This window comes from Podarcis pityusensis (assembly GCF_964106645.2).
Source record: "Podarcis pityusensis genome assembly, chromosome: 6".
Lineage (NCBI taxonomy): Eukaryota > Metazoa > Chordata > Lepidosauria > Squamata > Lacertidae > Podarcis > Podarcis pityusensis.
In genome coordinates, this window is record NC_138030.1 from 34520361 (window position 1) to 34545833 (window position 25473).

At 39.4% G+C, this 25473-nt stretch overlaps 1 protein-coding gene across 1 annotated transcript in view; it reads left to right on the forward strand.

Moving 5' to 3' along the window:
* The window catches only part of RSBN1 (round spermatid basic protein 1), a 32531-nt gene extending 8689 nt beyond the window's left edge, over positions 1 to 23842 (forward strand). Inside the window, exons 2-7 of the mRNA XM_081009859.1 lie at positions 8501 to 9171; positions 13912 to 14049; positions 14660 to 14802; positions 15720 to 15887; positions 16718 to 16826; positions 18276 to 23842. Of these exons, the coding sequence (XP_080865985.1) occupies positions 8501 to 9171; positions 13912 to 14049; positions 14660 to 14802; positions 15720 to 15887; positions 16718 to 16826; positions 18276 to 18638 (1592 nt within the window). The 3' untranslated portion in view covers positions 18639 to 23842. The remainder of the gene's footprint in view (positions 1 to 8500; positions 9172 to 13911; positions 14050 to 14659; positions 14803 to 15719; positions 15888 to 16717; positions 16827 to 18275) is intronic.
* Positions 23843 to 25473: the final 1631 nt, after the last annotated feature.

The window sequence follows — 25473 nt, forward strand, 5'->3', positions numbered from 1 at the left end:
GGTGACCAATGCACATGGTTCATGACATTCCAGGTTTTACAATATATAAAATAAAAACCAACAGTCATCTATAACAGCCAATGAAGTCTAAATTCATTAGGGAGTGCACAGATACTTTTTCTTCCTATATGCATAAAAATGTAAAGCTGTCTGGAGAGAGTTAAACCACAAGCTTGGGTTTGAATGACGTGTCAATTCAGACTGTGACGTAGTTTAGTGCAGCAGCAGAATGAATGACCAGTGGAGAGGAGCAAAGCAGCTACAGCCTCCTTTCCAAGGCCTGCATATTTGGTGGTTTGTGCTATAGTTTAGTTTAGTGCTATTTGTGAACCAAGCCTTAGTGCTTGGTCCTCACAGGAATCCTGTAGTCAGACAGTAAGGGTAATTTATGTACTGAGCATAATGCCAAGACCATTACAAACATGGGCACACTTGTAAATCAGCCACACAATAGCTTTGTTTGCAAATAACTACCATGTGAAGCTATGGTTTGCAGTTCCCTTATAAGCCAATCATTGTTTTTAAAATACAGTATGTTGGTGTTATGTTGGAATCCAACAGCCTTGATTAAGTTGCAGGGGCTTGTGGCAAGAGCTGATGAAAAACAAACTGAATTCTGGAGAAACAAGACATGGCTTGTGCATGAGATGATATGTTGAACAAACCATAGGTTGGCACTATGTATGAATGCAGCCAATAAGTCCACACACATGGTAATCACAGTCTGAAATAAGTAAAAAAGCATTTGTTTACATTTTTTCTGAAAATCCTTTTTTCTAGGGATGATTTTGACTTGCTATATTCAACTGGTAGCTAACAAATCCTAGTAAAAGAATCCACTGGTAAAATAGGTCAGGTTTTGTGGAAAGCTTCCTATTGATAACCATTGAAGCTTACCATCAAAGGGGAAACTTGGGGATGAAGCAAAGCACAGAATCTGGGTGAGAAAATTCAGCCTACACTGTGTAGCTTCTTCAAGCTGGCATGGCTTACTGCTGGTGAAAGGGGCCAGAGACAGTCTAATTTGATGATACATTGGTGCTGATGTAGTTGGGAGTAGCAAATAAGTAGAATGCAGGTTCTGAGTCTGCATGAGATCCAGAATCTCGGCATCTCTTGTCTTAATTGCATGGGCCCTAGGATATTGCTGGGCTCCAACCTCCACCAACAATTACCATTGGCCTTGCTGGTGGTGTTCACAGGAGTTGGAAGCCAACAACAATTGGACAGCTACATGAATACTTTCAGAAATAGTGCCACTCGGTGCTTCTGAGTTCCATCCTGAGCCATTGTCTCTGTGACTTTAAAACATGGGAGTCTGCCAGTTGCTAGTCAGCTTCACTGATCAATGCTGATACAAAAATATCTACCTGGATAAGCCACTACTTTTGATACCTTTTGTGTGGACCAGATGGGCTTTGAAATTGTTGAGGTTTGCTGTATACCCAAAGGCTATAATTTCAGTAGGCATCTTGAAACTTACTAGAAGGATTAGTTCACATTAGTATCTAGATACAATCACTTGTTAGCCATTTTTGATATTAATTCTTATGATAGCACTGGGCAGTACATTTCACTTTAATATAAAATATCCAAGGATAGAGCTTAAGAGTTAAAATTCTACAATATGATGGTCTGCCTCAATTTTTAATACATTAATTTTTCATCTCTCTTGGTGGGGTAGGGGACTTCTCAATCCATTGCTGCTCAGTTGTTTAAATCTTCAGATGTCTGAATCCTAGACATTTGATCCCTTGGGTGCAGTATGACACTGTCCGTATATTTTGCTTGCCCAATTTTGTTGAAAATCCATCAGGTTACTCCCCCCCCCCAAAAAAAAAATTGAGGTTTTTTTCTAATTGGTATCACTTTTCTGGATCTCTTCTTTATAATTGTCTATTATATTGCAACATGTTACTTTACAAACAGTAACACCAACAAAGTAACATTACAGAGCTGCCTTTTTTCTTATAAGAGTCCTTCCTCTTAAAGCAGAATAGCCTTTTGAAGGGTCTTTAAAATGCTCACTCAGCTATGAAGCATGATTTGATTTTTTGTTGTTGTTATAAGGATCCAGAATAAGCAATTTATAGGTGTGTTACAAAATAAGACATTGTTAGCTGCTGGGGCATTAAGTTGTTAGGAGTATATAATTATGGCTTCCTTTTTACTCAGCATTTCTGAAACCTGTCATAGCAACTTATTGAGCTTTGATCTCAGCGAGATGAATTCAGGAGGCTATTTGAGTGGTACTTGCTGTATTCAGGGACTTGTTGTGACTGATGATAAATCATTCTGACTTAAGGCAGTGCAACAAATAATCAGTGGTGCCTAAAATAACTATTGTAGTTTTGTATGGTGTCTTCCTTGGTTGTGCTGGCGCTCTATATTCCCTAGCTGCTTCCTCTTGCTTACTTGCTCTCTTTCTGTCTAGCAGCTTCTCCAAATGAATCTGCACGCACACTGCACAGGGATTTGGGAATTTTATTTATTTATGAATTGACTTCAACATGCGTCAAGGCAATTTACAAACATATCACAAAAAAAAGAAAAAATAGTTTGTTTTTTAAAAAGTACAAAAATAATTGATAGGTATAAAAACAATACAAAATGAACATCCAAGGCAGAGACTTTCTCATCCAGCTGCAAAAGCCTATTGAAAAATAGGAATAGTGGGTGCCTGTCATATCTACAGGAATGAGGTTCCACAAATCAGGAGCAGCCATAATGAAAGCCCTGCTCTCGGTTGCTGTGGAGCAAACGTCTAATATTTTGGGAACTGAGGGAGAAACTCTTCCACAGAATTCAGTGACTTACTGATTGTATAAAGGATAAGATGATTTCTAAAGTAAATTGGTCCTGAGTAGTATAGGGCCTTTTACATTAGTACCAATACCTTGAACTTGGTGTGGTATCAGGCAGCCACTTCAAATCATGTAAATAAAGTATGTTATACTGGTGGTAGTTTGCCCCCTCAAGCAACCTTGCTACTGTGATCTACATTAGCTGCACTCAGGGGTGCCCAAACCTTTTTGAAAGAGGGCCAGATTTGATGAAGTGAGCATGAGCTTTTTTTAGGATTGACGTTGTGGAGCTTTTTAAAAAGATTTTACCCCAGGAGATAAACTGCCACAGGAGCTGGATTAAACCGACCAGCCCAATTAAGCTTTAGGCCAACTTCAAGTATATCCCTACATATGCTATTCCAATCTAATGACAACCTAATGACAACCACAGTTGTCTTACCAGCCGAAGCTGATAAAAATGTACTTCTACTCACAGGTGACAGTTGTGGCACTAGTGAAAGAGCTAGAACTAGGAACACTCCAAAGCATGCACTTGCTCCTTCAGGGAAACGTGACTCAATCCAGAGCAGGAACTTACCCACTCCTGGGGCTCAGGAACCACTCTCCCATGGAGCCTCCATCTTGCCAGGATTTGGACTTAGTTCTCATCTAGCCCACCATTGCATCCAAGGCCTGCTCAGCCATTCTCAGTTCAGGTGCTACGGAGAAATAGTTTGGTATCATCAGTATACTGGTGACACCTCGATCCTAATGACTGCTCCCAGAAGCTTCATAAAGACATTAAATAACATTGGAGACAATGCCCTGCAGCATCCCATAGATCAAGAACAAGGGGGTGAGAAGAATTCATCTAATGGCATCTTCTGGAACTGTGCCAGGAGATTAGATCGGGACCATTGCCAAACAGTTCCCTGATACCCATCTCCCATAAATGCTAGGCTTAATAATGTCAAAAGCTGCTGGGGGATTGAACACTTGCAGCAGAGTCATGGCTTCCCTGTCCTCTTGATTAGGGTAATTAATGAAGTCTTCCAAAACTGATTCAGTCCCAATCCGGATTAGAATGGGTTTAGATAATCTGTTTTCTCCAAGAATTCTGCAGTTGCACTGCTACAACTCTCTCAAGTGCCTTGGCAAAAAAGCGGGCGTTTGCAACTGAACAGTAGTTGCTGAATACCATTCAGGCCAGGTTGGTTTTTTTCTAGAGTGGCCATACTACGATCTATGCAGGATTGCCATCTTTTGCCACTAGAAAATTCCCCAGAGTGATCATATCCTCTAACTGGCATATATAGTATTTTGTGCATATGAATTAACTTGTAGTATCTGGCTTGCCACACTGCTTTTCATTATTGGTGCCAATTGCTTGCATGCATTCATAGTTTCTGTTAGTGGCACATTTGATCATATCACCTGTGAGGCCACACCACTGGCTTTTTCCTCCCCATTAATGCACAGGAATTTCCCCATTCGTATAGTATAGTACTGTACAGTGGTACCTCGGGTTACATACACTTCAGGTTACATACGCTTCAGGTTACAGACTCCGCTAACCCAGAAATAGTACCTCGGGTTAAGAACTTTGCTTCAGGATGAGAATAGAAATCATGCTCCGGCAGTGCGGCAGCAGCCGGAGGCCCCATTAGCTAAAGTGGTGCTTCAGGTTAAGAACAGTTTCAGATTAAGAACAGACTCCGGAACGAATTACCGTAAGTACTTAACCCAAGGTACCTCTGTATAGTATAGTACTGGAGGGTGTGTAAACTAAATTTCCCAGGATCATTCCATCCCATTGAGAATATGATGCATGATCCTATAGATGTCTGTTTACACAGAAGTAACAGCCATTAATTTCATTCAGGCTTACTTTAGTGTACATAGGATTGTAGCATTGGTTTTATAGGTCTTATTTTCTAGTAAATGGATGTTGGATTGCCACCTGGATTCACCTAATATTCTCTGGATTGTGTTCCATTTTTAAATTATGTTTATTTAAAGAACAGGATTATGAGTACCTGTCTCTTAAGGTCCAAACTAGACATGACAAGAGGTGTCTTATCTAGCTTGGCAGTAAGCTCCTAATGTAGGTGCAACAGTCTGTTCCTAACCACTTTTGCTCAACACTATGCCCCTTTGTAATAAACTAGACTTAATTTCAAGTACGGTAAATACATTTAGGATTGCAGCCTAAGGCTCTGATTGTCCCTCCCACAAACTTTCTAGATACTGTGTTACTTTGCTACAAGTTCCACCAGTGCTGAGGGATGTGTAAAGCTTGCATTCACATCCTGCTCAAAAAACCAGCTGTTTGAATATTGGGTTAATAGGTTCTCACTGTCATATTCCCTGTATATGTTTCTGAGCTTGTGAATGTTCTTCAGAGTAGTGTTGAACAGAAAAAGCTTGTTGTCTTCTATTTTACCTGATGGCCCACAATCTGATTATGTCTGTAAAGTACTCTTCTGTAAAAAAATAAATAAATGCCTTTCTAGGAGTTTAAGGCAGGAAATGAGCAGACCTTGTAGAATTACCGTATTTTTTGCTCTATAAGACTCACTTTTTCCCTCCTAAAAAGTAAGGGAAAATGTGTGTGCGTCTTATGGAGTGAATGCAGGCTGCGCAGCTATCACAGAAGCCAGAACAGCAAGAGGGATTGCTGCTTTCACTGTGCAGTGATCCCTCTTGCTGTTCTGGCTTCTGAGATTCAGAATATATTTTTTCTTGTTTTCCTCCTCCAAAAACTAGGTGTATCTTGTGGTCTGGTGCGTCTTATAGAGCGAAAAATACGGTACCTATTACACACAAACACACGCCCACCGCCCACTACTTGAGATCTACCAGCTGAGGCCAGGTGCAAAATAGTGGCTTGTGAGGGACAGACATCCATTTAAAATTAAGGAAGTGGTGCCTCTGAGTATATGCTTAGTCCAAAGTTTTGTTTTTAGTACCAGAACTGACCACACAGCAATCCATTCCTAGTTGTCCCTCAATCGTTTTTCTTTTTCAGCAACTTAACGTGTGGGATGGGGAGCCCCTTTATTACTGTTTGACTTATTTCTAGACCACTCTTCTGCCTACTTAGAGAATTATGTAACATTAGTTCATGGCTGGAAGCTCCAGCAACTTTTTTTAAATCTTGGGCAAGTTAAACTTCAGAAGCATGCAGCTTCAAGTGTTCAAACCAAATACAATACTAATTCATTCCAGGATGAACAGTACCTATCAGTGTTATAGAAAGTCTGTCAAATAACAAACAGAGTTATTTGTCTCTGTAATCCTTCTAGTGACTGTCTTTTGGTTTTGCATAATGCCTCCGCAGAATTCTGCTTCTCTATTCTTCCTTCCTTTTTTTCAGGACTTGGAGGGAACAATAAATTAATAATGGTCAATGGTGTGGGCTTCTTAGAAAATTTGAAGTGCAAAAACTTCAAACATGAGAAATAGTGACGATGTCCTTTTATGTTCTGTCTTCTGTTGCTGTCCAAGTCTGGCATGAAGAAACATTCTGCACGTCTGAGCTGCCTTGGTCTGTGAAGGAGTAAAAGTGGATTGAGCAAATGCACTTTTCCTATCCTGTCTGCCAGGGTACATATATACAAGATGCACAGGCTGATTCCTTGTACTGATAATCAGGATTGCTTGTATTTTCTGCATCCAGTCCAGCTCTGGTTACAAAAACTAACAAAACAAGAGCATTATAAAGCACCACAATATCAAGGAGCATAAAAGTATCTAGCAGAATTAAGAACCAACACTAGGCAGTAGAAACATTTTTTTAAAAAAATTATAAAAATTTGGCAATATAAGTATTAAGGGACATGCCAAGTGAAGCAGGAAGAGCTTTCCACAGTTGAGATGTCACCACTTATTAATCTCTTTCTCATGTAGCCCACCATGCCTCAGATATGGGGGCCATGGGCATAGCCATGATTTTTTTGGTGGGGCAGGCCTTTTGTTGGGGGGGGGCAGAACCTCAGTTTACTATGTATTTTTATTGAATTTTATTAATTTGGGGAGGGACAGCTTCCCCTCCCTGCCCCCCCCGGCTACGCCTATGATGGGGGCACCCAAAGAAGGGTTCTTGTTGAAGATCTCTCTCTGTGTAGCTCCTAAGGTATAATAATAACAATAATATATTATTTGTACCCCACCTATCTGGCTGGGTTTCCCCAGCCACTCTGGGCGGCTTCCAACAAAGATTAAAAATACATTAAAATGTCACACATTAAAAACTTCCCTAAACAGGGCTGTCTTCTAAATGTCAGATAGTTGTTTATATCTTTGACATCCGATGGGAGAATGTTCCACAGGGCGGGTGCCACTACCGAGAAGGCCCTCTGCCTGGTTCCCTGAAGCTTTGCTTCTCGCAGTGAGGGAACCGCCAGAATGCCCGCTGTGCTGGACCTCAGTGTCTGGGCAGAATGATGGGGGTGGAGACGCTCCTTCAGGTATCCCGATCCCAGGCTGTGAAGTGAGTTAAATGGCAAATCCATTACTTTTAATTGAGTCCACCACACTACAATAAACAATAAGCTAACCTGGAGAATGCCAGGATAGATCACTGAGCCATTGTGCTTAATTAATTGTTTACTATTATGCTTAGTTCTGGGTTTGCTGGTCATAGGAGGGATGAGATGCTATTATATAAAGTACTGAAGCACTACCCTCAGGCACTAGAAATCTTTTAGCACCACTCTACCTTTTTGTGAGCTCCCGTTCCTCGGTCCCTGCTCCTGCCAACCTAGCAGTTCGAAAGCACGTCAAAAAGTGCAAGTAGATAAATAGGTACCGCTCTGGCAGGAAGGTAAACAGCGTTTCTGTGCGTTGCTCTGGTTCACCGGAAGCGGCTTAGTCATGCTAGCCACATGACCTGGAAGCTGTACACCGGCTCCCTCGGCCAATAAAGCGAGATGAGCTCCGCAACCCCAGAGTCAGTCACGACTGGACCTAATGGTCAGGGGTCCCTTTATCTTTACCTTTTGAAAGTTCACCAGTAATTGCTCATCACTTCACAAGCTCAGCTTATTTTATCTGAATTTTACATTATAGAACAGGCATAGGCAAACTCGGCACTCCAGATGTTTTGGGACTACAATTCCCATAATCCCCGACCACTGGTCCTATTAGCTAGGCATCATGGGAGTTGTAGTCCCAGAACATCTGGAGGGCCGAGTGTGCCTATGCCTGTTACAGAATTACAGCATCAAAACAGCCCTACTCACAATTCTCAAATAGGCTTGACATACTACTGTTTAACTAACGGATAAATGTGTAAACAAATCCTTCTTGAACTGCTATGTGTTGTTTAAATCACGTACAGGAGCACTTAATAATGCAGAAAGTAGCTCTTTTTTTTTGTAAACCTACTGTCTTGATTTTCAAAGGTAAAGCAATGCAGTAACTCCCCCCCTCCCCCATAACTTACTGAAAATCTTTTCAGAGGTTAGTCTATTCCAGCAAAAAAAGTCTCATGGTACCTTACACTTAGGACATATTAAGTTTGCTAGTCTTGAAGGTGTCATAATATGTTCTCTTTCTGAGATCCAAATTCCTAACCTGATATATCCAAGCACTGAAAACTGTGAAGATTTTCACACTGAGTGTCCGGGAGGTGGGTCAGGGCTTTTCTTCCTAATGTTCTTGACTATTTTTATGGTGCAACAATAGAATTCTAATTTTCTTATTATTTCTAGAAAGCCGAGATGAAAATGGCAAGACCCAGAGAGCTGACAGTCTTATTGTAAAGAAAATAAAGAAAAAGAAGAAAAAGAAACACAGAGAAGATATGAGGGGGAGGCATCTGAAAATGTATAATAAAGAAGTGCAGACTGTGTGTGCTGGTCTTACCCGTATCAACAAAGAGATTTTGACTCCAGGGGAGAGTGATAACTTGGAAGAAAACAAGGAATCTTTTAGGTACCTAAAAGATGAGCAGCTGTGTCAGTTGAATTTGGGCATGCAGGAATATAGGATACCCCAGGGGGTGCAGTCTCCATTTACTACACACCAGGAGCATTCTGTTCGCAGCAGCTTCTTAAAAACAGGCACTAAATTTAGTAACTTTATTCATGAAGAGCATCAGTCAAATGGAGGAGCTCTGGTTCTTCATGCCTACATGGATGAACTCTCATTTTTGTCTCCAGTGGAGATGGAGAGATTTGCAGAAGAGTTTCTTGCTTTGACATTCAGTGAAAATGAGAAAAATGCAGCATACTATGCTCTAGCTATAGTTCATGGGGCAGCTGCCTACTTGCCAGACTTCTTGGATTACTTTGCTTTTAATTTTCCTAACACTCCAGTGAAAATGGAAATCCTTGGCAAGAAGGATATTGAAACAACAACCATTTCAAACTTTCATGCTCAGGTAAGAGATGTCATCCTAAAGACCCAAGAGTATTGGAAACTAAGCATATCATTCACCCGGAAACTCACAGAGCAGCGTAAGGGCAGAAACGCAAACCAAAATCTAGACAATTCTGTCAGCTACTGCCTTCCAACTACCTTTCCTTCAATAACAAACCTATAACTTTGTCTGTATATAGGATGATAATCCCTGCAATTTAAAGCCATGTAGATTTTGTGCTATCTAGGCTGTTTCTGAATGCCTTTCCACTCCAACTAGTACACAGCCTTTTTGAACCATAGTTCCCTACTTTCCCATTTCCAGCCTGTCATTGAACAAACATGATTATTATTATTATTGAGAATATTTCAATAAAACAAAATATACTGGAAATTAAAAGTGAATCAAAAATAATAAAAAAGTAAAGGTGGGTGAACGTATATTATATCACTATATATTCAAGCAGCTATAACTCCATATATGCTTGTCTAGTATATAGGTATATAAATGTAATTACTATCCATATATATGGTTATTTATAACCTATCTTTTTAATAAACATGTTCCAAATATCTTTATACTTGTCCATACAAAGTTTATATCTATAAGCAATCCATAAGTTGCAAGTGTTGCCATATCCTTAATCCGTTGACTAAAAGAGGCCATAGATTTATCCTACCAGTGCATCAGTCTCAGTCTCTTGGCCCTAGTAAGGGCGAGAGACGTAGGTGGCACTGTGGTCTAAACCACTGAGCCTCTTGGGCTTGCTGGTCGGAAGGTCGGCAGTTCAAATCCGCATGACGGTGGTGAGCTCCTGTTGCTCTGTTCAAAAGCATACTAGTGCAAGTAGATAAATAGGTACTGCTGCGGCGGGAAGGTAAACGGCGTTTCTGTGCATTCTGGCTTCTGTCACGGTGTTCCGTTGCACCAGAAGTGGTTTAGTCATGCTGGTGACACGACCTGGAAAGCTGTTTGTGGACAAATGCTGGTTCCCTCGGCCTGAAGCAAGTTGAGTGCCGCACCCCATAGTCACCTTTGACTGGACTTGACTGTCCAGGGATCCTTTACCTTTTTAGTAAGGGCACAAAAAATCCATTTCTATTGTCTACTTGTCAAATTTCATATAGTAGGTACATAATTCAATAGAATATTTACCTCTGAAAATTCTAACCAATTCTGCACAGTCATGTTTATACAATCCAATACTTTCTCTGAAAACTTAGTAAGTGATTGACAATGTGTTTTAAAGAAGCATTATGTTTATTACATATCAAACAACATGCTGGTTTAGACAGTCTTTTTCTATATAAACATAATGGAGTCCAGTAGATTGTAAACATTTTCTGTTGCATAAGTGATAATTTCAGATCCATAGACACCTTTATTAAGGAACCTGAAACACTTTCCCACTATCTAGGTAATACAGGAACATCCAATTCTTTGTTCCACTCATTTCTTAAAATCTGTGTTTCGAATTGATTCATTGATAGCAAATATCTATAAAAAGTAATTGCAGTCTTTTTAGTTTCAGAGTATTTGATCAGTTCTAATATCTCTGGTACCTCAGAAGCTGTAAAAGCTGCTGGTCCAAACAAAGTTGTTTCCATGTGTTGCAGCTGCAAATATTTCCATTGGGCTGATAGCGTTGTCTCTTAAAAGAATGTGTAAAATTCATCTTTCTCATCTGTCAGTTGGTTCAGAGTCAGTATGCTCACTTCTGTGCAATTCTTTCATATTACCATCTTTCTCCCAATTTTTAAAATTGGGTTTCCCCACAAAGTCAATTTAGCCATGTGAAAATTGATCAATTTTATTTTTATTAGACATTATATTCCATATTTTTCTAACTGACATTAATTGTTTTGAGAGACTCCCTAGCTCTAATGTACTTTGATCCTAATGCTATATATGTATATTCTAAAATTGCCCAAGTCAGAAAATTATTATTATGGGAGCTGTAGTTCAGCAGCATATGAAGCGCCACAGGTTAACCAGCTCTATTATGACATTTCATTGGTTTCAGTGGAAAGTGCATATTGATCTTTTGGCACCGAAACATACAGGTTTTTAAAGCGCTTTCTAGACTGTCCAATTGCAGTTGAGACAACAGGTGGTCTGGGGGGACGGGCATGTGTCCCCAAATTTTCATGTACTTTTAGGTGTGCTGGTCTAAAAGTCATGTGATATGGACCTATTTTGAACTGTCAGAAGGAGGTTTTCAGCTCAACACTTTTTTTTTTTACTTTGTAACTCAGTTAAGTAAACTTGTTCAAATTTCTGCAAATGCAATTAGGAAAAAGGAACAATAGGTGCATTTACTGCAATTGTTGCTGTGTGTGCATATCCATCCAATACTGGTCATTTATTGTCCACAGCCTTGTTCAGCATCATATTCCAACTTCCATGTGTTCCTTCCAACAGTTTCTTCCACACTAGTACGTTTCCTGGCTTGGGTTCAAGGTTTCTCTTCCCTTTCTGAAGCTTAGTATGGTAATATAGGACATAGCCTAAGTCTATGCCCTCTTAGGCGAGTCTAGAAGGATGTTTGCCAAGTACAGTGGTACCTCTGGATGCGAACGGGATCCATTCTGGAGCCCCGTTCGCATCCTGAGCAGAACGCAACCTGCATCTGCGCGTGGGCGGGTCACAATTCACCTCTTCTGTGCATGCGTGTGACGTCATTTTAAGTGTCCGCACATGCACAAGTGGCAAAACCCAGAAGTAACCCGTTCAGTTACTTCCGGGACACCGGGGGACGCAACCTGAAAAGATTTAACCTGCAGCTACTTTAACCCGAGGTATGACTGTAAAGTTTTGTTTGGAGCATGTATTGCAGTCAATATCTTCTTTGCAAGTTTCTTGTTTTGGTTTTTTTCAAATGAAAGCTGATGTTCAGGACATTGCTTAAGTATCTTGGAATCCCAGATCAGCCTCATTCGGTGGTAGGATTCCTCTACTTGTTTTAAGCTTGCCTTTTGTTTTGTTGGTTGTACACTGCCTCTGTGACTGTCTGATAAAGAATGATTAATGAATATTTATTTTAAAAATGCTACTTGCACTCTGGTATCAATATCAGAATACAGAATGTTCAGTCTTGAGATCAATTGTGAAGGGTACATAGACGGTTAAATTATCCATATCGGCAAAACACATGATTGTATGCAGAGGAAAGATCCATTCTTTATTATTGCCTTTGTTCTGGGATAAACTTCAGTTAAAATGTGCATATTCCCTTCACAAGAGGTGAAAAATGTATGTGCATTGTATTTAAACATTTGAACCCAAGTGCAAAATATTACCGTATTGGCCTGAATATAAGCCTCACTTTCCCCCCAAATTCCAACCACGAAAGTTAAAGTGCAGCTTAAATTTGTGACCTTACAAAAACTGGCTTTTACGATATTGCTGCTGAAACAGACATATGGTAAAACGGAACAGGTGTGAGTGCCTGTGGAATTTTAAGGGAGCGGCTTATATTTGGGTATTGTCTTTTTTTCTTTTTTCCCCTTGAATTTTAAAAGTGCGGCTTATGTCTGGGTGTGGCTCATATTCGGGCCAATACGGTATATAAGGCATCCCTTCCAACTCTATGATTCTATATGCTTCTGAAAGAAATCCAGTTCAGACTTTAGAGCTGCTTAAATGCCACTCTGAAGGTGTAAGGGCATTGAGCTTTCACACAGCTTCTTCCTTCCTTTCCCTTTAACACTATGCACAGTTAGAACAGCATACCTTTGGTGTTTACAATGAACTGTTAATTTACTCTACATAAAAATCTTTGGAAGATGGTGGCAGAAGAATCCATAGTGGGGAAACTTTGCAATGTGGAGGTGTCTGGAGTGGACCTCCCTTTCTGCTCATGTGGTGGCGGTGGAGAGGAGACAGCAGGGGAATTCCACAATAGCCTGTACACAGAGATGCATAGGATTGCTCCCAAAGTAGCTTAAATGTTTATTTACTGCTATGCTTCATCAACCTTGTCTCTTAGGATGTCAATTGGGTAGCTATCTTTCTCCACCACAGGTAAATTTAATAAAGCCACTTTTTAGTATTTGGATACACAATTACTAAAAATAATCATAATAAATATGTTTCCTTGACAAGAGATGACTATAGGAAATTATTTGCTTATATGGCTTACAATAGTTTTCCACTTAGAATCCTTTTTGTTACAGCATTTTGGGTGAAATGCAAAAACTTGGATGAACAGATGTTTCAACTTTTGTTTCCTTTTCGGTATTGTTCAGGGTGGTATAATGTCAGTTCAGGGCACCTGCCTAATCAACTTGTTTTGATACCTACCAGGGGAATTTTTTCTTCAGTTCTTCTCCATTTGATTGTCACCTTTAGTTCAAATTGTTTGCATTCTTTAAGACTGTCCACGGTTCTTCAGTTTTCTCTAGATGTTTTGGTGGTTCCCTCATGCAGGGTGGTAATGGCTCTTCCCTGCAGATGAATGCTGTATGATCTATGCTCAGAAGGGCCCAACCTGTAACCAATTGCCTACAAAAAGAAGAAATTCACTCATACATCCAAGTGTTTGTTTCTTCACTATATTCAGTCAATTCCAGTACTCATTTAGACTTCACAATAACATAGTACACTGTGTATCTGGAGAAGTGTGCTTGCACACGAAAGCTCATACCAAGAACTAACTTAGTTGGTCTTAAAGGTGCTACTGGAAGGATTTTTTTATAGTACACTATATTAAGTATATGCAATGGTATGGAGTAAAAACACATTTTTGCTTTATTTGTACAGGTCAGTCGAACATACTGCTGTGGAACCTACAGAGCAGGTCCGATGAGGCAGATCAGTCTTGTTGGAGCAGTAGATGAAGAAGTTGGAGACTATTTCCCAGAATTTCTTGATATGTTGGAAGAATCTCCATTTCTTCGTGTAAGAATTAACTTTATTGCATATGAGAACCTGTAACATATTATTAATCACAGAATAGTTAAGCATAATAATGAATACATGAGTCTGCCTACTACAGGACCTGGGAACTTTCCTCAGCCTGAGGCATTCCATAATGGGGCTTCTTTTGTGGGGAGGGGGTGCACATGACAGTGGTGGACATGGCTGGGGGTGAAAGGATGTGGTTCCTATCTTTTGTACAGTAGGCTTCATTCCATGTATCAAAATTCAAAGTTGTTTTACAAATCCAACTAAGCAAGAGATGTTACCACGGCCCAATGACACATTCTAACCAGGCAAGATCATTTGAGGAGGACTCAAAGCAGAGCTGGTGAAGGTGTGTCTTGCATTCGGCCCCCACGCCTGAGGTTTCCCACTCCACCCCACTGTTTTCACATGACTGAGTGGAATATATATGACGTATTTTGTGTATATATGATTATATCCATGTAGTATAATCCTGGTTTTATAAACACATCTCTCTCTCTCTCTCTGTGTGTGTAGGTTTCCTTTCAGTAAGGAAGCTGTGCCTCTGTTCAGTAGCATTCTGTCTTGCTGACCACCTGATTTGGATTTCTTTTGCTTTATACAGATGACTTTACCTTGGGGTACTCTTTCTAGCCTCAGACTTCAATGCAGGTCACAAAGTGATGATGGCCCCATAATGTGGGTAAGACCAGGAGAACAGATGATCCCAACAGCTGATATGCCAAAGTCACCATTCAAACGGCGGAGGTAATACTCCTTAAATTTATTTTACAGGAAAGTTTTAATGCTTGCCGTAGAGTTGAGTTCACAAAACTCTTTACTGATTCTGATCTCTCAGCTGATCATATAATTAGTACCAGCTTTTCCCATACTGAAATTTAACTATGCATTGCAGAACTGTAGTCATGTTCTTTTCTCTTAGTCACCTCAGTGCCATGTATTCTTAACTCCTTCAGGCAGGGACTTGCCTCTGTTTGGTAAAATGCCATGTATACTGATGGTGCCATTGTTTTGAAGTTCAAACTATACGTTGCAGAGTATGTGGAGCTTTTAAAAACCTTTTCTTCCTCCAGGAAATGGGTAGCAGTATATTCCAGCTTAAGCACCTAAGTACAAATTATGACATGTAGTGTCCCTGAATAGCAATACAGCTGGACACACCAGCATAATATTTGTGTAGAGGTAGAGCATTACAATTCTATATCTTATTAAATGGATGACTTTTTAAAGTGCCACCATATTAATGACTTTCTAAGCTTCTTTGGGTACTGTTTAATTGAAATATTATTAGAGGCATTTGGCTATGTTCACTGACCCCTGACTTTGCTGCACTTAAGGGTGAAGTTTGATTAGGGCTAGTAAGTGTCTTCACTTGAACACATTTTAGAAGTCTTCCTGTAATCAGAATTCCATTTTATATTTGAGTTATTAAAATCTTGAAGTACTATAGAGGTTATGCAGAGCCCTTGATTTAAAAAACATCATTGAGATTTGTTGCTATCATTTGTTTTCAGTCTAGGAAAACCTGTAAAACTGTAGCTAAATCTCTGAATATTACATGACTGCCTCTATAGTAGAGATGGGGAAGCTTTTTTTGTTTTAAGATGTCGACATCCCCACAGCATAGTTCTAACAGCCTTCTTTCTCTTCTGCCCACTTCATAGATCAATGAATGAAATAAAGAACCTCCAGTATCTACCTCGGACCAGTGAACCCCGTGAAGTTCTCTTTGAAGACAGAACAAGAGCCCATGCTGATCATGTTGGGCAAGGATTTGACTGGCAGAGTACAGCTGCTGTTGGAGTGTTGAAAGCTGTACAGTTTGGTGAATGGTAAGTGTGGTGTAGCAAGTCAGAATATGCTTGGAATTCTTTGAGCAGATCATTCGGAAAGCTGTCTAGTATGCTGCACTAGAATATTCAGGAAAATGGAACCTTTAAAAACCAACAAACCAATATTTGTCAGGAATATTTCATTTGTACTAAGCAAATTGTTATAGACCAGGGGCTCTCCAGTCTTGTCATAATAAACTACCCTGAGTTAAACTTTGAACCACCATAGAAACAAAGTGAAACTGAGTTTTTGTTTTCTGTGGACCTCTGCGGAAAGTGGAGAATTCCCAGTCTACCCAGAGCCCTTCTGATCATAGCTTAGTTCGTTATAGAATTAGGGGGATTTGGGAGTGGGTCCCTGACCCGGTCATACATTTAGATGGAGCAGGTCTAAATCACTGAGCCTTGCCGATCGGAAGGTTGGTGGTTTGAATCCATGCAATTGGGTGAGCTCCCATTGCTCTTTCCCAGCTTCTGCCAACCTAGCAATTCAAAAGCATACCAGTGCAAGTAGATAAATAGGTACCGCTGTGGCAGGAAATTAAATGGCATTTCCGTGTGCTCTGGCACTCATTACGGTGTCCCGTTGCACCAGAAGTGGTTTAGTCATGCTGACCGCATGACCCAGAAAGATGTCTGTGGACAAACGCTGGTTCCCTTGGCCTGAAGTGAGATGAGTGCCACACCCCATAGTCACCTTTGATTGAATTTAACATCCAGGGGTCCTTTACTTTACCTTTACCATACATTTAGAATACAAATGGGCCCCATGTATAATTCTCAAGATGTCTAGTAGCACATTCTCACTGGAAAAGTCTTCATTTTTCTAGGAGTGACCAGCCTCGTATAACCAAAGATGTAGTTTGTTTTCATGCTGAGGATTTCACAGATGTAGTTCAGAGGCTTCAGTTGGATCTACATGAACCTCCAGTGTCGCAGGTAGTCAGTTCATTTGTTGAAATGTATACTTTGCATGTTGCTTCAAAGCATGATGTTAGTTGCCTATTCCCCCTTACTGCTGGTATTTTCACTATGAAATCACATTTCCAGAATATAGCATACAGATTTGATAAACAAACATTCCCTTTTTTAACCAGATAATGTTACATTTTGACAAACATTTAATTGGATTGCAAGTGGAAGCACCTTAGATTGTAGTTCATTCCCTGCCACAAGTAGGATCATACAATTACCAGAGCCACATTGACCAGAGTGTGTTGAACAGTATTGGGGACATTGCCTCAACAGTGCCTCATACCAGTGCTTCATAGAGATACCTTACCATTACATGCGGCCTTTCTTTCCACATGAAATTCCCACATATGAAATGCATATTCAGGCATTTGTTCCAAAATTTCTGTTCCACAACACTGGCCAAACCTGCACTATCATCTGGATTTTGCAGAAGTGATGATACTGGATTCCTTTCCCTTAAGTGCAGTTTAAACTTCTGTTAAAGTTTCTACCCTGTTAGTGGACAGACATACTTTGTGTGTGTGTGTCCATGGTTCCTGCAGGTTTTCACTGACTGTAATGAGACATTGTGGGAATAGAACTATATGAATTTGCCCAAGCCTTAAGACTGGTATCAGAGGTCTTGCACTAGCAAAAATGCAATTGGTGGTTACTAGGGGCAGGGTCTTCTCACTCGTGGCACCATAGTTGTCATAACTCACGCAGGAGAGAATTCTCCAAGTTCACTCTCTCCCCCACTTTTATATTTTGAATACTTTAAAATTACCTAAGGTATCTTAAAATGGTTTTAATATTGTTGCATTTTTATAATTTAATTTTTTCTGTATGTGTGTTCTCTTCAAAGTAAAGCACTTTGAAAAATAATTTTGAAAAGTGGGGTTCAGTTTTTAAATAGTGTTGAGAACAGAAAACCCTTGAGCTAATCAAGAAGTTGTTTTGATCAGTCAAGTAAGATTATTTGTGGGAAGTTTGCATTTCCTTTTGTTTCACAGCTTCCCTGTGACAGAAAGGCTGAAGCTCTGGTGTGGCTGTCACAAACTTATGAGTTGGAAGTTTTAACAGTTCACTATTTGCTTGAACCTAGTATAAAGTATAGATATATTAGCCATGATTAAATGCTGCATGTTTCTGAGTAGCTTTTCTCTGACAGTCATGGGGATTTCACTGTTTGCTTTTGCTACCTGAATATGTAAGCACATCTTTTAAGTTGCACCAAATGTTGTACTTGGCTCATTAGTATAGCAGCAGCAGCTCCAATTCCAGACTGTTGGTATTTGTGCCATTTTGAGACTTTCCCTTTTTATTGTGGCTAATAAATAACTAAAGGCTGGAGGGCAGAATATGTGCACTGCACACTAAATGCCCACTTTGGGCCTGGCATCTGGTTTACCTCTAACTTCTTTTCTCCTTCAGTGTGTTCAATGGGTCGATGAAGCTAAGCTAAACCAAATGAGGCGAGAAGGGATTCGCTATGCTAGAATCCAGCTATGTGACAATGACATCTACTTCATCCCTAGAAATGTCATTCATCAGTTCAAGACAGTGTCAGCTGTCTGCAGCTTAGCTTGGCATATAAGACTCAAACAATACCATCCTTCAGGGGAGAATTCTCAAAGTACAGAAAGCATTTCAAATATGGACACTAGCATCTGTGATGAGACTAAATCAGAAGGTGAAGATCAATGTGTGCTTGTGAAAAAGGAGTCTGAAGAAGTAGGAACAGAAGTACAGACAGCAACAGTGGCGTCACCATCATTGTTTTCATCTCTGTCGTGACTTGTTCTGCAACAAGATAAGCTGGCTCAGCCCCTTCCAGTTTTTAAACTAGAATCCGATCAGCAACAGAAGCCACAGGATGGTCATATGTGCTCTCTTGTGTGATATGTACATAATCATATACATTTTTAAACGGCTTTTTAAAATTTTGATGTGAAGTTATAGTTTTATAACTGGGTTATGTTTTATTGGATAAATCTTGCCTATAATTCTATAAAGAAAGGTGACATTCCAAAATGTCAAGCATATCTTTTTTACACAGATTATGCAAAGTTAGAGTTGTATTTTACTTCCTTAGTACAGCATGTAGTAGTGGACTACATTTTTCTTTGTCATTCAACATCTCCACAAATGTTTTCCCCCTCCTTCAGGAACATTAAGTATTTAACATTTGGTAAATCTGATATCCCTCCGTCTATTTTATCTTTAGCTTTCAGCATAAAAGTGTTGGTTTCTGTGGAGGAGTCACAAAGTGACTCCCATTTGATTAGTGGCTTGAATGAAAGAGAAAGCACAGCACTTTTAATGATTAATTACATTTGTGAGAGAGAGACTTTGAAAGCCTAGAGAAAGCTCAAATTACCAGCAGTGTAGATTAATCCTAATTGCTTATCAGCACCTTCACAAAGAAGCTGATATCTGAGATTAGTTGCAGAGTGTGATCTTGTTGAATTGTAATACCTGACGTAACACTTCCCATACCTCTGCTTTTAATGTTTGTGGGAATATTACTATTTATATCTTCCCTGACTGCAAAATGTAATACTAGTGTCAAATGAAAGTAACTGTTGGCATCTCCCTGAGGAAATTGCCATCTTAGAGCACTTTAAGGCTTTACAATATTCTAACCAACTTGGTGGCTTGTTCAATTCACAGCAAGCACCTGAGGTGGAAACCATATGTTCCTTTTCATTGATGCACTTAATCCAGTAGAGTAGGCTTCACAGTATAAATTGGTTGCCTTTATTCTCAAGAATTCTATATTGCTGTTTCACAGGAAATCTCATGTGTACTGCTATTTCCACATGTAACTCTTGGGTACCCTAGTGCTATGTTGAAAGGTTAAATGACACTCACTAGTATGTTCAGTATCATTAGCAGGATTGTTTAGCACTCATACAATATTTCCCAATGTTAACTATAGTCAACTTTCGTTCATTATTTGTATGCTGAATTACATTTATTTCTGGTACTAGAAGAGATGGGCCCTTCACATGTAGGATATAACCTTTGTTAAGGTGTAATCATAGTTGTTAATAAGCAACTCCGTACTTGTGGGGTAGGAGAGAGATCTGCAGCACTACATAAATGCAAGTAAGAAAGCAGCTGTGTTTATTTCAACACATCTTTATCAATCTTTTTGAAAAGAACTGCAAATATTAATCTGTTTCTAATAGCAATTACTTTGTGCAATATTATTTTGTGTAGATTATATGCATATTAGTACCTCTGCACAGAGGACAGTTTTAAACCAATAGCAAAATGATCAGAAAATATTGCAGTGATTTAGATAGAACTTGTATTACTCCTGATATATACATGTATATGTATTGTCTTCGGTGCAGACTGAAGACAAATAGAAAATATTTCAACTTAAAATGAATTTGCAGATTGGAGTAGTGATGAATTGTTAAGTAATCTGTGTAAATAAGGTGTTAGGATGAAAACCTTTTTACAAAAGGTAATTTTTTTAATGCAGGAGTGTAGCTTTTAACAAAATTCTAGATTGACCAATACTGGTTCAGATGATAACCCCTGTGTACTCTGGCTTTTTCCACTTTTTTACTCTTGTCCAGAAGAATTTTCATAAGCTTTAATAGGCTCTGCAAAGTAAAATTCTTCACAGGCAATACAAGTTTCAGTGCATGATTTATATTTGACCAAGTCCATCTTTATTTTTGCATTTCTCTTCCATCCATTTTACTAGTCTTCCAAGCACTGATTTCCCTTTCTTTACCCATGCATTGCACATAGCTATATCAACAAATATAACACTGGTCTTTACAACTTAGCATGAAAACAGCACTGTGTATAATCACTCAGGAACTGGAATTAAAAAAAAAAAAGTTCTTACAGTTGAAGGGAAAACTGTTATCTCTTTGTCCCAAAATAAAATTTTGACAGAATTTAAACAAACAAATTCTAACAATGCGTACTCACAGAAACTCCATTCCCATGTAACAAAAAATAATTAATACATGGACAAACTTCTGTGACCCTTTCTAAGCTTCTAGATTGTATTCTGCCCTCTATGCAGCCAGGATAATTTCTGCAAAGTTTGCTTTTTGTTTTTAAAAAATATGACTTTAGCATCCTATGCTAACCAGGAATTCCAACATACAGCCATGCTTAGTTGTTGAACAGCAGTAGCTGGTTCACACATGCTGATATAAGAGGAAAGTGAAACTAAATGCCAGTGAAGTCTTTCTCCTGGACATCAGGGAGGTTAAAGTGCATGAGTCTAACTTCTGCGTAGGCTTTTTCCAGTACATGCACTTTGTGCATTATGCACTTATAAGCATTATGTGTGAAAGTGGCTTAAGTGGTAGTTTAGGACCAGACAGAATTAAAATGGAAACGTAAGGTGGAATTCAATGTCACATACACTATTGCAAATGTTCTGTCTGAGCAAGCTATTTAGCTTGTCAGATAGAATGACTCCCCTTATCTTCCCTATGTCCTGTTCTGGGGGTATTCCAGATCTCTGAGCCAAATTAGGTGGGCATGGGAGGGAAGTCCTGTTGCGCAAGCAGAAGTCTGATGAGACTTGTCAGGTGAATCCCACCTAGAGTAGACCCATTAAAATTAATGGGGTTAACTTAGTCATGTTCATGAATTTCAGGGGGTCTACTCTGAGTAAAAGTTAGTTCAATACCATTCATAAAAAGTTTTTTGTACACATTAAATTATAGCAGTGGGGATAAAGTACAAATGGATTTACACCCTGCAAAAGGAGTATGGATCAATCTTTCATGGCCTCTTATGTGTCTCTGCACCCAATGGAGATGGAGAATCTTGGAGTGATGTTCTGTGCTTTTCCAGTTCAGTATGTTAGTGTTGAATTATGCTGTGTTGTATGTAGTAGCATTTTGAATATATTTCAGACATTTAAAGATAATTCTTTCTGTCATGTTCACTTATCTTAATTTCATTTTAAGTATATTGGTTTGGATTGAGAATTAATGCTCCACTGGGTTCTTCTTGTGCTGGAGGAAGCAGGGTAGAGGGGGGCAGGGAGGTGATTTACACCCAATGCCATCTTCCTACTGTAGCCCCCTGAAAATTTTCTCTGGAAGACAGGGAGACCCTCTGCAACAATGTGGGAGGTGGTGCAGGAAAAAATCCCCTTCTTCCTCCAGTGCTCTTTATTCTAGTTTCCTTCAGCTGTCAGAGGAACAAGTCTGGATCCAACCCATTATCTTTTACAAAAATACTTTTCAAAATGGTTCAGAAGCACAAATTGTCATTACTTCTAAATTCTAGGGTCAAGTACCAAAGAGTTCTGTTCACACACTGAGACTTTGTTGATTTCGCTGCTGAAGCTTTGGACTGTATTCTAGATAGTCTCCAATTTCTGGGGGAATGAGAGGCTGCAGTGGGAGAACAGGCTGCTCCACACAGTGCATGTATGGCCCTCAGGATCTCTGCCTTGGTCTCCTTTTTTTAAATAAAGAGACATGCCATGTAGGATTAGCATGGTGATAAATTACCTGATTTGGGCAAAGGAAGGCAAGTTTAAACATTTGCAATAAAAATAATGACTACTACTACGAACCTGAAAAATAGGAGTGACAGATGACTGGGTTCATATAATCCAAATAACTGTTTATTTGGTGAACATATACCCTTTAGCTCTCAGAGGAATAAGGTATTTTTAGAAGTGAACTTGCAGGAAGATACTGGGAAGTAACATCTTGCATTGTTCAGAAATTTCTCATGCCAACTTAATTGATTATTGAATGCCAAGATGTGCAAATAAAATTCGCTTAACAAGAAATGCAATGTTATAAACTATAGAGCTATGTTTTACTTGGAGTAGGCCCACTGAAATTAATGAACATAACAGTAATTTCTAAGGTCTACTCTTGAGTAAAACTTAGTTACAAAGTGGAAAAGGAGTTTAAAGGCAGAATTATCTTTAGATTAATTTATTAGGTAATTTTCCAGCTGGGAAGACTTTTCTCTGTCCAATTTCTATAACTGAAAACCAGTTATTCTTTGATATATATTGTCTCAAAACTGTAAAGAATCTGCTAGCTACTAGCAGTTTCACAAATACGGTTCTTGTCTAAAGTTTCTGAATCTCTCCATGTTGAATAAATATCCCACTGTTCCTTAAGGACCAAAGAACAACATTAATTTGTGTTCAGTGAATGGTTGTATTGGGCCACTGATCCTTTTAGCAAAGCAGCAAAAGTAAGATTAAGAAATAAGTGGAATATGCATTTCACACCCCACCCCAAATATTTATGAGCAAATATCTATTTTGTAAATAACTGACATGTTCTCTTCCATGAAGATGGAACATGTGCAGGGTTCTTTATATTTAAGGGACACTTACATTTATCACACAGATTTTCCCAAACAGTAAAAGGGCTCTTGTTTTGTTGGTAGTTTTCCTACATGTGAGGATGTAGCTGCTTATGATAGGAGAGTTCATTTATTGCTAAGAGCCTATGGATGGACATAAATGTTTTCTCATGCTGCCATTCACATGCTTGACTATATTATGAGCAGTAAGCTCTTTTCACATGGGGCACAATCTAGCCAAGGTTAAGCACTTTTAAGTTCCTTTGATTTTTTTTTTTAAATGGGAGATAAGCTGGACTTTCCATTGGAATCTGTGAAACTAAATGTGTTTAATGTTGGCAGGATTGCACTCTCATTTCTTTTATAAATGCTGAGTATTTATAGCCATATTGGTTGTGTTTGAAGGTTGCTATGAGTGGGGTTGCTTCAGTTCCTGAAAGCTTTGTACTGTAGATAAATTTTATGTTGGTCCAATAAACAACTTTCCAATAATGTTATGGCCTTCCATTGATATACATAATAGTTTTAGGACCCAACAGCACATGTAGTTGAGAAGGGGCTTCTCTTAATATAGCACTTTCAATTCTGTCTAAGCAAATACTTATCTTTACATGTTGTATAAAATAGATTTGTGTAGTGTTTTGTGATTAAATTCAGTTTTGATTGGCAGCCAAGATATTTTTCTGTGGTTTTAATATATCTAAGGTCTTTGCATATAGAGGATATGTACAATTGTCTGGAAGACTGTTTTTTTCTTTTTCTTTTTTGGCTTTGTGTGGCCTTAGTATATTTATTGACATTTAGCAAGTGTTTTAAAGAGGTTTTTATAATAGTGTAAACTGATGGGAAAATTTTAAGCCTCTCTGTGAATAATCCTCTAACGCAGTGCATTTCTTTTAGTAGCTGACTGTACAAGCGTATCAAACTGTTAAAGTTATTTCTTTGTAAAACAAACAAATAGTACAATGGAATGCATAGATTTTCCCCCTGTAAAGTATTTTTTTAATAAACAGAAGTCTGATTTGTCCTTAATGAAAACTGCTGTTTGGCAGAAAGACTGTTAGAATATTGGGCAGGGGCAGGGATGGACTTTCGTAATCTTTTGTAATATGGTGCCTTGTGTGAGCCCAAAATTTGATGTCCCCAAATGAATCTTCTCAGTTATGGATCTGCTCAATTTTTCTCCCCTTGGCTCAGCGCCCTGTGCAGGGGAACCACCTGCACTGCCCTAAATCTGGTGCTGACAGGGTGGAATAAACCATTTTAAATTAGAACTTATTACTGGCTGCAAATTAGTCCTGAACTAGACGGTTCCACTGACAGTCATATTGGAAACAAGCAATATAGGAGGGTAGGGTAAATACAGCTGAATATTTCTGTGCTGAGATGTAGGTATATTTGAAACATTCAATAATGAGTCTTTTATAAATCTGAAGAGCACAATGTTTGCTTTTCAGTGTGGCTTTTTTTGGGGGGGGGGGAGGAATAGAACGGTCATCACAACCTTGCAACCTTCCTATATTGTATACATTTGAAGCGCAAGAGATAATGCAGTAGTTAAAGAGTCTCTACCCTTTATGCTTCCTGCTTACTACGGGAGAAATCATAACCTGTGCTATCTACACCTGCCAGTGGAGGAATGGAACTGTCCTGCCTCAACACTGCTAAAGAGGTGAACTTCCCAGATTACCTGCGTGCAACCCTTAAGCCAAAAGCAGTGCCAGGAACAGCACTGAGGAGCCTATATGGAACGTATAGAGCTACTGTAGGGATTGGTTTAAAAAAGTCTCACGTAGTCTGATCAACTGCATTGATCAGGCGCTTATAACAGCTGTGCTTGCATGATCTCCAGAGTCCTATTTGCCGAAACGGAGATTTGTCAGAGGTGCAGCACTGAGTTAGATACGAAGTAGTCATGTAAATGCTTACAGGATGGGCTGTTTAGGGCCGTGGAACTAAGAGCCATGCGCCTATGAAGCGGATATTTCCCCCAGCCGCTATGTGCAAGCACCGTTTGCTTCTAAGTACAACCTAGCAGTTCGAAAGCACATCAAAGTGCAAGTAGATAAATAGGTACCGCTCTGGCGGGAAGGTAAACGGCGTTTCCGTGTGCTGCTCTGGTTTGCCAGCGGCTTAGTCATGCTGGCCACATGACCTGGAAGCTGTACGCCGGCTCCCTCCGCCAATAAAGCACCGCAACTCCAGAGTCGTCCACGACGACCTAACGGTCAGGGGTCCCTTTACCTTTACAGTAAATACATTTTTTAAAAACCCATCAGAATTGCAACAGCTACAACTTTTTTGC